The sequence below is a fragment of the Nilaparvata lugens genome, chromosome 7, assembly GCF_014356525.2.
Source record: "Nilaparvata lugens isolate BPH chromosome 7, ASM1435652v1, whole genome shotgun sequence".
NCBI classification, from domain to species: Eukaryota; Metazoa; Arthropoda; class Insecta; order Hemiptera; family Delphacidae; genus Nilaparvata; species Nilaparvata lugens.
Window position 1 is genome coordinate 5972335 of NC_052510.1, and position 18359 is coordinate 5990693.

General features: G+C 35.0%; 1 protein-coding gene across 17 annotated transcripts in view; it reads left to right on the forward strand.

Moving 5' to 3' along the window:
* Window positions 1-18359, forward strand: part of LOC111048993 (microtubule-associated protein Jupiter) — a 232003-nt gene that overhangs the window by 196994 nt on the left and 16650 nt on the right. For 2 of the 17 annotated variants that reach the window (XM_039433526.1, XM_039433539.1), the window contains exons 1-2: window positions 12880-13089; window positions 17713-17855. The exons of 4 other annotated variants lie outside the window; for them this stretch is intronic. In XM_039433526.1, the coding sequence (XP_039289460.1) occupies window positions 17785-17855 (71 nt within the window). In that variant the 5' untranslated portion in view covers window positions 12880-13089; window positions 17713-17784. Of the gene's footprint in view, window positions 1-12847; window positions 13090-17712; window positions 17856-18359 lie in introns of those variants that run through there. 11 more of the 17 variants (XM_039433527.1, XM_039433540.1, XM_039433533.1 and 8 more) reach the window with 9 other exon arrangements.

Below are 18359 nucleotides of genomic sequence, written 5' to 3' on the forward strand. Positions count from 1 at the left end.
ATGAACTGAATTGTTCAATTAACATGAGTAAACAAAGAAGTTAATGAGGTTAAAAAATTGATAGTGAAGGCTGTATACTAGTTTTGTGAAAAAATAGTATGTTTTGTAATTTGGTATTTTTTGTGAAATCTGTTTATTTTCTACTTCAGTTTAGAATTGGAAATATTGTGAAAGTATGAACTATATTCCTTATTCAAAGATATTTCAGGAAGCACATTATAGACAACTTTAATTTGCGAGTCTATTTTCAAATAGTTTCAAATCTATTCATATTCTCTTCCTGGTGTTTCGTTATTGTTTATTTATTGGATAGAGTAAACAATACAGTAGTTGGAAACAAATAACAGGCTATTGCCCAAAACTTTTTCAATTTTCTAATTTTGTCTTGAATTGTCCAAATATTATGTAGGTTATGTCTATTTCAATTTATACACTAAATCATGAATCAGAATATACAAATCAGAATAAAACAAACAATTGTTAACCACATAATCGTTATTATGAATATAACCAGCTTTATACTCAATGATGTAGAAATCATTATATTTGAAAACCCCTCTTCCCATAAATGCAATGCTTTACCAGTTTTATCAGCAGTAAAGCAAGTAGATACCTCTAGCCTCTACTAAAGATGTTTCACACTAAAATCTCTTTTAGTTTTTATACTGTTCATCGAAAGCTTTCCACGTTTTATATGAGTTGGATAGCTGCAATTCCGTTAAAAGTTTCCTTGCTCATTGATGATTGTTGGTGAAATGAATTATTCATCCATTAGCATTCATCCATTCATCGATGTTGACCCTCACCTTGACTAATGGCCGCCATTTTATCTCAGGTCAACGGTTGTTGCATTTTATGGTGTGATGGTGAATTTTATGGATCCTTGGTGCAATGAATGCATCTTATTCGCTGCATTCCAAATAAAATCCATTTCCTCGATGTATTTTTCAATGGCATGCGGTATAATCGAAGCAAGTCTATAAACTGTTTGCTAATCGTAAGCACGCGACTCAAGTAAGCACTCTATGTATTTACTTGTCTAAGCTCCACGTGGTAGTCTATGTGCTCAAGTGGTACTCTATGTGCCTACTCGTCTAAGCATGCCAGGAATACTGATGGACGTTTTATTGAGTTGGCTGAAATTTATTGCAGGCAACATTTTATTTCTTGTTCTGTTAGCTTGTCCGGTTAGATAGTGATTCGCTTTGATTGGCGTGAATGATGCTTTATGCTTTTACAAACCTGATTTGATATGATGTACCGGTATTAATGTCTTATGAGTTTTTAATAACGGTGCATACTCTATACATAATGCTGTCGTTAAATAACTGTTATCACGGCTCCATGATAGGATCTCTGATAAGAATTAACTTCTTTTAAGAATCTCTTGTATGATATATGCTAGTAATTGAAATAAATTTAATTCCACTTTTCATACTACACTATCCAGAATTTCCAGTTACTCTGTAGTACCTTTGATTATGGATACGTTATGGTATCACACTCCATTCAATTGGAAGTGCAAAGGCAGAATACTGTATCCTTTTATGCTAAAAATAATCTTCAATTTAATCCTTGACAAATATAGAAGGCTTAAACCAATGAGTTTTACATTCACAAACAATATTCTTATCAATTTAAGTCAAAGTAGAATAGCTTATTTGTCTTTAACTAGGTGCTATAAAAATCAAGAAAAAAAAAAAACTTATCCAAAAGGTAATAAACGTATCTATAATCAAAGTTAGTACTTATTATTATATTTAAGTTATAAATAGGACAAAACAATACAATCCAACTACAATTTTTGTCGAGCTTCGTTTGAAAGGTATCTGCTTGAGAACTCCTCTGAAAACAAACAGTTATCAACTTGGAAGTCACGTCTCGGTGGTTCGGAAACCACCTATAACTCTAGATTTTTATACTGTTACCACCTAAAACTGATGACTTCAATCATCATCATCATCTCTAACATAACTCACGCACAATTCTTTAGCTTGATTGGGCATCATCCTTGGCAGAAAAAAAGGCAATCAGAATACGTCTTTGTTTTATTGTAACACTATTTGTCCACTTCCGTCTGTCTGGAACGTGAACTGTTGGCTAGATTCCAGGCTGAGTTAAAACTCCAGACTTGATATGCCAAGAATCTGGCTGCAAGAAAGAAACCATGATAAAGGAGAAGGATGGAGTGTTTGTATGATTAATGTTGAAGGAGAATATAGAGTGGATAGAAAAATTATGAAGAAAAATATAAAGAAATAGTTGGAAGGAGATGATGATGATGATGATGATGAAGAAGAAGAAAAATAAGAAGAAGAAGTAGAAGAAGGAAGAGAAGGAGGAGGGGGAGAAGAAGAAGAAGAAGGCGGAGGAGGAGGAGAAGAAGAAGAAAGATTGATGGAGATAAAGACGACGAGGGTTGTGTGTCGTCCACGTGTGTAGTTAAATTTAAAGTTTGATCAAATTTAACTCTGGAGTGTTGTTTTATTCACCCGGTAAATTTTCAACTTAGCTAATTCTATCCCACTTTCTTATCCTATTTATCATATTCCATGAACTATTGGTCTAAATATTTTCTCTCCTCTTTTGTTGTTCAACTTTTCCTTCCCTGTGGTTACTCCTTTGTAGGTGAATAATTTGCGTTTTTTAAGGAATCGGGGATTCAACATACTTTTGAATTTCTTGAATATTCCTTATTTCCCTTGTCGTTACTCATGTATAACAGCTTCTTGTCTATTCACGATCCATTATTCATTCATCATTATCCATTTCTAGACTACATTCAGATACATCCAAATCGAATAAGTTGAATACATTAGTAGAAAACATATTGTCTCTTCAATATTTCAAAAGATTTCCAAATCAGTGGGGTGTTTGTATGATTATTGTTGAAGGAGAATATAGAGTAGATAGAATAATTATGAAGAAAAATATAAAAAAATAGGTATGTTATGAATCAATGTTGACCTTGATGTAGATTCAATTATTGTTACTACAACGTCTACACTACAGATACTAAATTAGTACTTGGAATACGATTTTCTGCTCTATTTTTTCACCGCGATGAATGATCGATCTTTTCGTCTGGTTTAACGTCAAGTGAAATGACTAATACCATTCTCGGAACTTGAAAGGATTCGAGGTCCTTTTAATCCTGGATATCCGATTGTAAGAAGGATATTAGAAAGACTGGAAGGTCAATAGTGCTTAGATAGGAGGCTCATGAGATTAAAGCGGCTATAGTATTTGGAGGATTATATATATCAGAATAATGCAGATTATGAATGAATGAATTAGTCATCAGTTGACTACTCAATTGAAAAGTATAAGTAGCTTTGTCGTCTGTGACTCAAGCTTTCTTCCCGAGAAGTAACTCGGTTGTGACGTAATAATTGTCTTCTCCAGCCAGGCTCACTTTTGTGTCAGTGTCAGCTGAATGGAGAGCATTGATGTTGTATATGTTGAATGCTGACGGTTGAAAGTGAATCACTCTTAGATTAGATCTATAGCAGACAAAGGTTGATGCTAGGAACATTTTCTGGTGATCATGGCCCGTGATGAAATAATTTGTCATTGAAACTGTAATCATTTTTTGTTTGCGGTTAGGTTTGCAATCGAAATGAGTCAGTCATTCAAGGAATTGTGAACAAAGAATGAGTCTCAAAGACTGGTAGTTGTCATGTATATTTCATTGTAATAATTGTTTTATTGTTATAATGTATAATCTATTGTAAATGTAAACAGTGACAACATAGTGAAAATGAAAAACCATTCTTTCATTTAATTCTTTCAGTTTCAATTTAACCACAAAGTAAAATAGTACATGTCACATATCGACTGTATAAAATGTCCTACCTGTATGAAATTCAAATGGTGTGCTTTATCATCTATAATATCTATAAATTAATAACATAATATAAAGGAAAATATCTATAATTGACCGAACGAAGTGAGGTCTAAGATTCAAGTCGACGGTTTGGCATTTCTCTTAAGCTGGCCACTGACGAGCGTTCCAAACGGCGTGGCGCGGCGCGATGTCACTCCAGCTGGAACGATCCAAATCCGTAAATATTTTGTGGGTCAATTCACGAGCACTCCATTCCATCACTCCAGTAGTTGATGGTTTGTGATCAAGTATGGACGAGGAGCTTCTCCTGATTTCAACAGCTGTGTGTTTGTACGTAAAAAGAAAAAAACCCAAACGGAAATGGGTGAAACGTTTATTTTCGAATAGGCGGAATCACACGCATCTGAATTTATTTCGAGATCTTAGTGTTGAACCTTCGGACTGGAAGAATTATTTGCGTATGGATGAAGATACCTACAACCATTTACTTCGTTTGGTAACACCGATGATTACAAAGAAAGATACAGTCATGAGACAGTGCATTACTCCCCATGAGAGGTTGGCTGCAACTCTACGTTTCTTGGCCACCGGGATGAACTATGAAGAGCTGAAGTTCATCACAGCGATATCACCGCAGAGATTGGGAGTAATTATTCCTGAAACCTGATAATAAGAACTAACCTTATTCATTTCCTTCCGAAATGAGCCTCTCATCGAGTTGAGCTTCTTAGTAACTACATCTTTTGTAGCTGTGGGATCAACAGTTTTAAAAAAATCAAGGATCATCTCCAGAGCAGCGTTCCCTTTTACCTTGTCATGGTAACCAGGGTCTGTTATTTTCCACAAACAGGTATGATCCCTGTACATCTCGATCACAGAGATTACAAAATCCCGGTTCGAACTCATGACAACACAACAACACAAGAACAAAACAACAATCAAAACAAGAGCAAAACAACAATCTATCCTTCCAAGTCAACGGTCTGACACGCACTGAGACGGGACAACCCACAGGTTTCCACATTCACGGTCGTTCCGTCGTTCCAGCATGCCATCGAGATTCCCCATTCACGAGGAGTTGGAGTTACGTAGGTTTGGCGTGGCGCGATGGATTTTCAACCGGTGGAATTCCATCGAGCCTCGTCGCTCCACCAAAATACGAGCGCGATTCACCATTCACGTCGTTCCAATGGCACGCTACCGTGCCATTTGGCTTGTTGGAACGCTCGTCAGTGGCCAGCTTTAATGTTTAAATGTTTGAATGTTTATATGTTGCGCATTTACGGCGAAACGCCGCAATAGATTTTCATGAAATTTGACAGGTATGTTCCTTTTTAAATTCCACGTCGACGTATGTACAAGGTTTTTGGAAATTTTGCATTTCAAGGATAAATAAAAGGAAAAGGGAGCCTCCTTCATATGCCAATATTAGAGTAAAAATCAGACTATAAAATGTTCTATCTCTATGAAATTATATGATGTGCTTTATCATCTATAATATCTATAATATAATAAAGGAAAGATTGGGGGAATCCGATCTCACTAGCACCAAACCCCTGCAATCATTGTAGAATTGACTTATACGTGTAGACTATGGGATAGGAAATTAACGAATGATGTATCGTCACCTCTGAACTACTGGACTGATTAACTTGAAATTTTCCATATGGATTCCTAATTTACTGAGGATGGTTATAGGCCTATTTTCAATTCTTAAATATTCTATTAGAGCAAGCTTTTAGATTGTCAAGTTTTCAATTAGACCCTTGCGGAGCACGGGTTACCTGTTAATTGTAAATAATTTTACATTGTCTCTGTGTATGGCTACGCATTAATAGTATTCTTATCACTTTGTTATTGTTTTACCAAAGTGAAAATAATACTATGGATGCGTAACCAATAGAGACCATAATCCCTTCCCAGTTCGTTCCATAATGGGAAGGATTATGAGGAGACCCAAAGCACGGAATAAGCATACAGTAGTGCTTCTTTCCTCTGTGCCCAAAGCTTTAGGTAGGTTCCGAACTGCCGGCTTCAGTCACGTTCAATATTTACCATAGTGTTATCAACTTCTTTATCGATTTAGGGCCAAGCCACACTTTTTCTTGCGTTTTCAGACGAGTCGGCAGGGCAGGAAGCTCTCCGATTGGCTGATTATCAGTTGATTCCCGAATATCATTCTGATTGGCTGATTGGTTTGGCGTTCGGGAATCAGCTCTTTAGGAAGCTCCTCGATTGGCTGATTATTATCAGCTTATTCCCGAACGCCAACCCAATCAGCCAATCAGAATGGTGTTCGGGAATCAGCTGATAATCAGCCAATCAGAATGGTGTTCGGGAACCAATCGATAATCAGCCAATCAGTTGGCTGACCAATAAAGATTCGTTGATTTCTGATCAGCTGATCTATAATATCAGCTAGTGTTTGTATTGGTGTAGGAGCCCTACCTGTGCTGAATGCCTGTCACGCGAATGCACTACGGCTTTGTTTACGGAGTTAGTGGGCGTAGTCGCAGTCTACGGTTGAATCAAATTTCGAAAAATTGAAAATGTAACACAAAAAAAATAAAGAGAAAATAGTGTAAAGTTCCAGCTATTTTGAATTATTTAGGAATGTTCATTTCGTCAAGGAAAAACGTTTCCAATTATTGAAATGAGAAAATAAAGATTATCATTTATTAAATAGAATTATAGTAGCCTTTGAAATTAATAAAATTATAGAATTAAGAATACAAATTATAACTACTAGTTTCGGTGATCACACCATTTATTCATTTATTCATAGACAATAGATACAATGCAGGTAAAAACAACAGGCATTCGCCCAAAACTGCTTTAAACCTTAATTTGGAATACACAGTCTAAAGGTTATGTAAATGATAACTTAATTCACACTATTTTGAGTCCCAAGAATGTATGTACTACAAGAATTTTGAATTTATCAGATTAATTTCAAAATACAAATCCAAACAAAAATCTTCCTTCTCAATCACAAAAAATATTTAAAATTTCACTTAAATCCACAAATTATACTTTTGTTAAAATTCTAAACCATCGTCAGGTTATAAAAATAAATTTCAAATAAAAAGATTATCATTATTACTAACTACGACTACGCCCTGTTTCGGAAAGCCAATTTTCTGACTCCAGCTTTTAACTTTTGTTAAAGTGTAGAGAACTTAGCTAAATGCCGAGCTCGGGAACCGGCCCATGGTGTTGTGGATGTAAAGAAAATCTTCAGAAATGTATAGCTGTGATAATATTTGAAATGAGATGTTTATGGTGTGTGTAGACTGTTATGTAGATAGATGTTTGAGTAGACAGTTAGATGGGTTTGAAGGTCGTTTGGTGCAGTTGCTTACCAATATAAGATAGAGAGTGGGCCTAGGCCTAGTGTCTAGGTGAGTTGACTGACGCTGACGCCTTTAAAGTGCCCCCATGTGGAAGCTCATTTGATAACACAACTACTTCTGTCTCTTCTTACTTATTCTCCTGCTTTATCTCTTCTTTATCCTGTCTTCCACTTCTGGTTACGTTCTTCTCCTACTTATATTGTCTTCTTCAGCTTTTGTTTTCCTCCTATCTTCATCCCCTCTTCCTACCGTTTTCTCCTCCTTTTTCTTATAATCCTTCTTTTGTTCCTTTTTCGTCACCTGTATTTTCCCTTCTTTACTAGAATTTTTCTTCTTTTTATACTTCTACTTCTTCTTCTCCTACCATTTTTCCTTATTCTTTTTTCTTCTTCTTTATCCTTTTCTTCTTGTTGTTCTTCTTCTCCTTACTCCTCTTCTTCTTGTTCATCCTTTTTCTCCTTCTCCCAGCTTTTTATGCTGTCTCCTTCTCCTGTCTTCTTCTGCTTCTTTATTTGGGTTTTCTTCTCTGTATCCTTTCTCTGTCTTTTCTTCTTCCTATCTTTCATTATTATCTTCTTTTACTTATTATTTTCCCTCTTCATCATCTCATCATTGTTATTTTCCCTATATTCTCTCTCCTGCCCACCATTCCTCCTCCCCTCTCCTCCTCCTCCTCCTCTCCTCCTCCTCCTACTCCTCCTCTACTCCTCTTCACCACATTCACCTCCCCCTCCTACTCCTCCTTCTTTTCCTCCTCGTACTCCTTCAGCATCTCATTGTCGTCATAACTTTTCTGTATTATCTTTATTTCATCTTTGTCGTTATTTTTCTGTCTCCTTCTCGCTTGTTCTACCTGGCGCTACTCAAATGTAGGAAGTGCATATATGGCGGAGTGCATCAACATGATAAGGCCTTGCAGGAAGTCCATTTTTATCAGTAGTCTCTGACAAAATATTGTAGGATACCTCTCATAGTGGGTTGTCAAGTTCAGTCGTGTAGGTAGGATTTTAAGTGAACTTGAAAACATCCACGAAGATTTAACTGAAAATGTACGTTAATCATCGAATTTGTTAGTGAACATTTTTGAATTGAAGTACAGTAGGTAGTCTACAGTGAATTGATTTCAATTTCTCCACCCTAGCTTCCTCCACTACGTTTACTTGAAATATGAAGGAATGAAATTTTTCTCCATTAACAATTTCTCTGTTCTGCTCAGATCTATTGTTATAGTCATTGAGCACCACTAGGTCTACTTGAAATACGAATGAATTAAATTTTTATCCACCACCAAACTTTATTGTGTTCAGATACATTGTTGTAGTAATCTATCTCATACTATCTAGACTTTTAACTGAACTATCTCTCTAAAAATACTAGCGTTTACTGGTTTCAACCTCTTTAAGTGACCAAATAATCCACGTTTCCTGTGCACTTTGACCTCTCAGGACTCTTTGTGACCCCTCAACGGGTCATTCTAGTTAACTAGCCGAAAAATTAATAGTCTACGCCCACTGACAGTCACACATGAAACCGCAGAAAGTGGTTACATTAGTGGTTGATCTCGTTCTGTTTTATTAATTCATATCTCGGTTTCCAGTGTAAGAGGAAGTGGCAGCTCTTTATTAATGCACTTTTTACTCTCGTAAATCTTCTCTAAATTGTGTGCTTCATTCTCAATTGATGCACTCTTGCTTTTCATTTATGGTCTTGGTTGAGTTGAAACGTTGATAATATTGAATTCAATGCCCTCTTACGTTTCTCATAAATCGACTCTCAGATGGTCGAGCTAAAACGTCGATAATATCATAGAGAAACAATAGCGTAAGTAGATATCCCATGGTATAGGGAATTAATGACGCAACTTTTGCTGTTATCTCAAGCCGATTACTGTCGATTATTGTCAGTTTTTACTGTTTTGTTGGGGTTAGAGTGTATGAACGGCACAATTTGAGAGACTACCAGCGTCACACAGCTGCATGGGAAAAAACTACGTGAACTATCGGCTTGGGATAACAGTAAAAGTTGCGACATAAACGCCCTATACCATGGGATATCTACTTATGCTATTGTTTCTCTATGATAATATTGAGTTGACTAACAAATTGTTGTTGGCTCAAGTATAAGCTACTTCACTTTACTAGAGGAAATCACGTGATTTTCCATAATGATTTTGTGGGTAATTGAACCACGAACACCTTTTTTTGTGTGGTATAATTCACCTCAAGTTCTCCACTTCCAATACTTATTAGAAAAGATGAGACAATTAATTGAAAAATAATATTGTATTGTATATTTCTAGATAGCACCTTAGACCAGTTATAGAATAGACACGCTGGGAAGTCTAGCCTCTGAAGCCAACATCTACCAAATCCACCCATCTTGACGTCACAACAGTGGCGTCACGCATCGTATGGAAAACTTTCAGATTGTGTCTATTTCAGATTCATGGTGTTTTTAGGTTATTTCTAGCTACGGGCAAAAACGATATCGGTTAAGTTATAAAGTGTTATGTGATACGGCTTCAAAGTTATAATGTGTTTGAAAATAATAAGGTACGGTAGCCTACAAAAATTATTTAATAATAATAATAATATCGAGTGACCTGGCTGGCTCAGGTCTGGTGTCAGAGTTTTTCAGGTCGCAACTGATCAATTTCAGTGCCTCTGACATGACCTAACGACTACTTTTTAGGCAGCCGGGACCGACGGCTTAACGTGTCCATCCGATACACGGGAGTGGCCCGAGATAAATATCTTGCCCGGCCGGGATTTGAACCCGGGCCTCTGAATCACAAAGCCAGCATCTGATCCACTCGGCTACGGCCACTCCTAAAAAAAAAAAAAAAATTATTTATTGTCATGCTTCAATGAGTTCACTTACATCATAACCAAAGATAATATTACAGTTACAACTTACAATATTTATTTGTATAAATTTCAACTTACGCATGAAAAGATATTCCACTTTTTTTCCTAAAAATTTCTGTGCAATTATATGCTGCCCAGGAGATTACAATTTTCATAAATAAATAACAATCTGCTATGGAAAACAAGCTATGTTCAACAACAATGTAAGTAAACACCACAAACACTTACACAACAAACTGAAAAAAGTTCTAAAATTTCTATACGATGCGTAACGTCACTGTTGTGACGTCAAGATGGGTGGATTTGGCAGTAGATGTTGGCTTCATCGACTTTCAGTATGAATATACAATGGGCCGTGTCTATTCTATAACTGGTCTAAGGATAGCACCCATTTTTAAAATTGACATTTTGTCCTGAATGTGGTTACCTTCCAATTTTCATAAAAATATTCCAAAAATCTCTCTAGACATGATGTTTTACCTCTGTTTATTGAGATAATTGATGCAAATATAAAACTCGTCCCAATTAAGTAAAAAACGTTGAGTTGAAGATCTCAAATTTGGGTTTCTCTAGCTCCGCAACGTTGCTAGATCGTTATCCAGCAATGCAGAAATGTAATTAATTGACAAAATATTTTATCTTAATCATGGAATTTATTGTTTAATCATTGAAAAATATATTTTTTGACAAAATAAATATAATTGATTATTTTAAACAAAAATGAAGAGTTAATATTATATTGAATGTGATTTTCTGGTATCAGCTACCCTCTATATAGAAGACAGTGGCAAGGCAGAGAGAATCGGCAACGCTGTACACCTATCTTTCTCCTCTGTCATTGTAACGTGGACCTCACTACAGTTGAGCTCCTGTCTCTAATGAAATCCAACCCAGGCTACATGTCTACATGTCCACGTTATAATGACAGTATTTGATCAATTTTGGTTTTGATATCCTTGTCTATCATTCGACAAAACCGGTGGTACTATCCATTTCTAGGTTCACAACGATGCCAATTATGTTTCTGACAGTGTAGAAATATAATTAATTGATTCAGAGAATCGACATCGCTATTTTTCTATCTTTATCCACTGTCATTATAATGTGGACCTTACTATAGTGGAGAGGCCTATAGTGAAATTCACTGCATACTGTCAGTATTGCCCTTGTATATAGATAGCATTGGTGCTACCTATTCAACCAAGAAGCTGATAGTTTGTAGTGAATAGCGGTAGACACTGACTTATTTGAATGTAGCCAGTCACCAGGAGGAGGATGAGTGAGTGGTGGAGGAGGAGGAGGAGGAGGAAGTGGCGGTGGAGAAGGAGTAGTAGTAGTAGGAGGAGAAGGAGGAGAAGGACGAGAAATATGTGGAGGTCATAAGGCCTAAAACGAGAGGATAAAGCACTATTGCTGTCTTTGTTACTTTTTTCGTTCCAAATTTCCCTACTATTCCTTTTTTTTATTCATTCTCACTCTTTCTTGTTTACCACTTTCTTGGGAAATGGAATATTATTAAATGGTATGGCTGACCTCTTATTTTTTGACTTCATGTTTCTACTTCATTCTCTCTTATTATTTATCCAATTTCTAATTTTTCTTCGTTTTTATTCAATTTTTCACTTCATTGATTTTTCTTCTCTTCCGCATCTTAATGCAGCTTCTCTTTTATTTCCCACCTGATTCTTCTTTTCTTTGATCTCTCCAGTCCAATAATTATTTTCTTATTTTCATAAAATATCAATATCAAAATATCAATAATTATTTTCTTAGTCTATATTATGTAAATTCATCTATAATTTTGCTGTATTGAAAGCTATTGTATATAAGTGTATAAGCCAGTATATTGTAATCTACATAAATAAAGTACTCAATCAATCAATCAATCAATCAATCAGTCCAATCTATCTAGTTCACTTCCTCTTCAATTATTTTACTTCTCCCCTCCTTTCATCAAATCTTCACTCCTTCTTTTTTCCTTTTTCTTATTTATTCTCCTTCATCCTTCCCTTTCTCTTCCATTATTTTACTCCATCCTCCTTCAACAATAATATCAATTATTTTACTCCTTTCAACAAATCTTCACTCCTTTTTATTTTTATTTTTCGTCCTTTTTTCCTTCTTCATTCTCATCCATCCTTCCCTTCTTCATCACTTTTTTCTTCATCCTCTTCCTCCTCCTCATTATCTTCCCCCCTCATCATTCTCCTTCTCCTTCTCCTCCTCCTTATCCTCATCTTAATCATATTTTACAGCCTCTTCATCATCCTTGTTCTTTTTCTCTCTTCATCTCCCTTCTCCTTCTCCACCTCATCATCTTAATAATCTTCTTCAGCCTCTCATCTTCATCATCATCCTTCTTTTTCACTCTTCCTCCTCCTTATTCTTCTCCTCCTCCTCCTCCTCCTCAATATCCTTCTCCTCTTTCTTAAAAAATTCTTTAGCCTTTTCATCATCATCATCATGCTTCTCCTTTTCCACTCTTCCTCCTCCTCCTCCTCCTCCTCATCGTCATATCCTTCTTCTTTCAATAATCTTCTCCAGCCTCTTCATATTCTACATCCTACCTCTTTTTCTTTCAACATTGTTTCCTGTTTCACTCATGACAGTGTAGAAATATACTGCTGGCTTCAGGGTCCACCGCTCTCACACTCATTCACCCCCCTCTCTCATACTCTCTCTCTCATCCCTCACTGTATCTCGCTCTCGCCTTCTCTCTCTCATTCCTCTCTGGCACTAGCTTTTGTTCTCTCTCTCATTCTCTCTCTCACGCACACACACGCAACACTCCTGTGTGTTCCAAGTTCAGATTGCTTCGGCTTGAGTGAGCAGCCAGTTCAGTTGCTTTGCTCCGTTGTTCGGTGTTGGTTGGTCCGTGTTGGAAGCTGCCTGCCTAATCAAGTCCTTCTTGCACTTCGCGAAGTCCCCCTGTGTATTCTGTGAGCTTAGCCACGCCACCAAGTCCGTTCAGTGCTTAGTTGGGAAGCTCGTCAGTGAAATTCTTACCTGTGTCGTCCGTATAGTAACCGATTTACAATCATTGATTACATAATTTTTTGTTTCACCATCAAAATCGTTGTTTATCAATATATGGCATAGTTTCAAATAACGTATCTCATAAGGGCTACTTGATTTGTCTGTTGAAAAATAATCCCATAGAACCCTTTTTTAAAAAAACTTTCCATATAAAATAGTTTTAATTAGTTTGCTATAATAACAAAGTTCCAATTAGTTTGAGATAATAACATAATGGGCTGTCATGATTCACTAGGATAAATAATGTTTTGTTTGTCTTTAAATTTTATTGATAACATAGCTATTGGTTATTCTATCTAAAACGTTGCTTCCCAATATAATTATTATGAGATGCTGTAGTTTCAATTAGTATGAGATAGCAGATGTTGTGATAAAATAATATTAGTGATAGCATACTTGGGCCCAAATTCACCAAAAACGAAAACTAGGTTTGAGCGGCACTTGGCTCTAATTCAGATGATTTTGAATTATTGGTTTTTTGTTCATTTAGAATCAACTGACGCTCAAACCAAGTTTTCTTTTTGGTGAATTCGGTCCTTAATGACATCAGTTGATGAATTAAAAACTGAGAATGGTTCAAAAGACGCGATAATATTAAAAAAATAATAGGCTGTCATGATCTCCTAGGATAAACAATGTTCCGTTATTCAGTAAACATATTTTTTCTTTTAAAAGTTAGTATTAAATAAAACGTTGCATAATTCTACTAAGATACATAATATTCTGTTCTTTTATAGACAAATTACTTCCTAACCCCGGCTTCCCAATGAATGTATCCTCTGCTGGGCTGAACAATTTTAAGAACACCATTGGTTGTTATGGGAGTGTTCACACAGCGTAATGAAAATGTGTGAACAGGTTCATAAGAACTAATGGTATTTGTTTTCTGCCCATAGGGTTTAAAGTCATTTGGAAGCCGGGTTTCAGGGCCGTATTTATGTAAGATGCTTAGGCCAATTCTAAGTTCAATATGATGTATTTGTTGTCTATTAAAAATTTATTTTTTCAAAAGTTCTTTCACTTGAATTTAGATGTAGTTTTGAACTTGACGAATATCCTAACTTATATTTAAGACGTCTTTTGTATCCGTGTACAAATCAGTATATTATACAAGTTAATTAGTACAATTGAAATAATAAGACTAGGCTTCGTCTATGAATAGGTCTTTAAGCTTTCACTGAGAGATTCTGAATTTCAATTCCCACAGTCACTAAATTCTCTCTTTTTGTCTCTTTCTCTGTTATTCATTCTATTTCCTTCTCTCATTTGTGCAGTTTTTGTAACTCTGTACTTTCAATTTTTTTCGATTTATCCACTTGAGAAAAGTGTACTTACCCATGCTTTCACTCGAAACTGATTATCTTATTTTTCATCTATTGCATTCTTGCTATATTATTATCAGCGTATGGCTTTCAAAGGTGGGGTGACCCAAGGGTAGTTCCACCTCGCCGTATATAGTCCAAAGTTCCCTAATGGGAAACCGGACACTAAGGTTATAGTCAGCACAATACTTTAAATTTACACTTCTCACTTTTTGCATTATTGCTATTTTATTATCTTGTTTCAATTTCTTTTGTTTTCACTTACCTTGTTTCCTCATGCATATACCGATATACCTTGATTTCATCTTCTTCACTATTGGTTATTTCTTTCTCATATTTCTATTCACCTTCACCTTCTCTACTTCTTCCAAAATCCTAATCATCATCAACATCATCATCATAGTCTCCATTTATTCTTTTATTCTCACTACTATTTGAAAACAATTCCAATGGAGCTAGATCCACATAAAGTAAAGCCCCATATAAATGCCACCTCAAATATGTGCTTTACCATAGTTGAACAAATTTCAACCCATACATGTCTGAATCCAATACAAATATATTATCCTAGACAGAACATACTTCTGTATTTGAGAGAGATAGATAATATTGAAATAGATTCACTTGAACAAATACAAATACAGAATATTGAGCATTGTTTAGAATGTCTGGGTGAACTCTAGTTCAGCTTTCTCCAAATGACAATGAATAGCTCACCCAGCAAATATCCACTCTTATCATTTCCAGGCACGCTATTTGCACATATTCCTACAAATTTAGCCAATTTCAGATTGTTTACTGCACCAATATAATAGGCTCCTATAACTGATGGCCTTGTGGACTGTATTCGAACTGAGGTCTTGTTTTGAATTAATGATTATTGATTTAACTCCTCTTCTTCTTCTTTTCTTCTTCTTCTTCTTCTTCTTCTTCTTCTTCTTCTTCTTCTTCTTGTTCTTCTTCCTCCTCCTCCTTCTTGTTCTTCTTCCTCATCCTCCTTCTTGTTCTTCTTCTTGTTCTTCTTCTTGTTGTTCTTCTTCTTCTTCTTGTTCTTCTTCTTCTTGTTCTTCTTCTTCTTGTTCTTCTTCTTCTTCTTCCTTCTCCTTCTTTTCATTTTCTACCTTCTTCTCTTCCTCATCCTACTTCCCATCTTCCACACCCCGCATCCTACTCCTCTTCATTATCCTTCTCATTCTCCTCCTCTTCTTTCTCCTACTTCTCTTCTTCTTTTCTCATCATCATCATCATCAACAACATTGTGCTCTTTCCACACTTTCTCTCCCTTGCTTCTCATTCTTCTCTCTCTTTCTCTCTCTTTCTACCTCTTCTCTTTAGTAACAGTATCCTGCAATCCCTATTCTTTCTCAACTACAAAGAAGTGAGTCATTCAATTATTACAAAATCGCAATCTCCAAGAAACTGGAATAAATTAACATTAAATTTATTAGCTATGAATATTACTTCCGTTGTATACCCAGCTTATCGTAGGTCTCGAATCTTAAATAACAGGATCCAATGTTCTAATGAAAGTCATCATATCCCATTCATGTAGAACCTTGAATTCACTGGTTAAGATATTACTGTTGGCAATCTGTGGATGAAAACATTTTGTGGATGCAAATCATTTTGCTTCTGTGGATGAAAACATTTTTTCCATTTTCTCAATCCTCTACTTATTGAATTGTTACTGATTTTTAAGTTTATATGAATGAACAACTCATTTATTCATTTGCTCACTCCTCCATATTGAATTGGAATTTTTTGAGAGCATGTTCATGACCTTGTGTTGAAATAGATAACTGACTGCATTTGGCCACTACATTAGGAGTATTATATTACAGTATAGTCGGATGTATGACAGTCTTAAGACACGAATTGTATATAGAGGCTAGGTGGGACCATAGAGAAACAAAATCTATCGTTCATATAAAATCTATAGTTCATCTCTGATGGGACCTTCCTGTAGTAAGGGAGCTTCCTCTCCACCAACAAAAAGACATGCAAATTTACTCAAGTAGTTTGAAAGATGGCAATCACAAAATTAGCATCTCAACCAGGATAATGATATTGTCTCTTTTCTGTTTAGGGCAACTTGGAATATAAATAGAAATACAAATCTCAGTACCTTTTTTTGAATTATTTTATCACAACATATTTCAACTAAATAAATCTATTTATTTTAAATCACTTGACAATGGCATGAATGTTGAAACATGTTGTGATAAAATAATTCAAAAAAGGGTACTAAGATTTGTATTTCTATTTAGAATAATGATAATATATTATCGTAATTTAGGATGAAACAAAATCAGTACCCATGTAGTTTTTATACACAAGTAGTGTAAAAGATATCATTTACAAATTCAGCATCTCAACCAGAATAATGATAATATGTTATCGTAATTTGGGATGAAACAAAATCAGTACCCAAGTAGTTTTTTATACACAAGTAGTGTAAAAGATATCATTTACAAATTCAGCATCTCAACCAGAATAATGATAATATGTTATCGTAATTTGGGATGAAACAAAATCAGTACCCAAGTAGTTTTTTATACACAAGTAGTGTAAAAGATATCATTTACAAATTTAGCATCTCAACCAGAATAAGGATAATATGTTATCGTAATTTGGGATGAAACAAAATCAGTACCCAAGTAGTTTTTATACACAAGTAGTGTTAAAGATATAATTTACAAATTTAGCATCTCAACCAGAATAATGATAATATGTTATCGTAATTTGGGATGAAACAAAATCAGTACCCAAGTAGTTTTTACCCAAGTAGTTTTTATACACAAGTAGTGTAAAAAATATCATTTACAAATTTAGCATCTCAACCAGAATAATGATAATATGTTATCGTAATTTGGGATGAAACAAAATCAGTACCCAAGTAGTTTTTTATTCTCAAGTAGTATAAGAGATAAATAACATTTACAAATTTAGCATCTCAACCAGAATAATGATAATACATTATAGTAATATGGGATGAAACAAAATCAATACTTTTTCATTATAATATTGTAGGCCTATTTTAATTTGGAATATCAATCAAGATCAAAAAGCTCCTCCATAATTATAAATTATTAATACTGAAATATATATTTAAAAAATTGAAAATTACATTTTTTTAAAAAGCTTTTGCGGCGTGATAACAGCTACAACAAAAATAATAACAACCTTTGAAAGTAAAATTGTTTGGGAAACTCATTGTTATAGAATGATAATGATGGGTTTCTTGAATAAATTAGAAAAATTCACGTTAGTATTTGTATTGAGTTTAGGTAGTGAGTGACGAACAGTGCGTGGAAATAATTATTTAGTGGAAATTTGAATAAATCTAGTGAGGAGTGATAATGAAGCCCCCAGGTGGAGAATGTCATGACCTGTTTGGAGCTGCCTTCAACGGTTCACCTTCTCATTTGAGGCAAGATTTCTTCAAAAAAAATCAATAGAAATAACCCAAACTAACCTGGATTTTCATGTAAATATACTCTATGAGAATCCAAATTATTCATCCACAACACAAGAGGGTTGCAGTTATTCTACAGTATTATAACAATGGTTTCCCGTAGTATGGGTTTCTATTGGTTTGGATTGTTAAAGATTCATTGAAATTGAGATAATTTTTTTTCAAACCGATGTACTGTACTATGTGAATGTATTCAAGATTTCCTTGAAATAAAAGCTAGCTTTTCTATTACAGTATATAAATTATGTTGATGCATGTGTGACGGATTTTTTACATTAGTTTTACTCCATCCATCATGAAATATGTTGTGAAATGTTTGAACATTTTATTCACAACCCAATAACTCATGGTACTGCATATATTTAAAAAATATATCACAATTTAACTACTCAGTGTCTATATTTTTGATTCATCAAACAATATTATTGTCATTATTACTTATCATATTTTGTATACGAG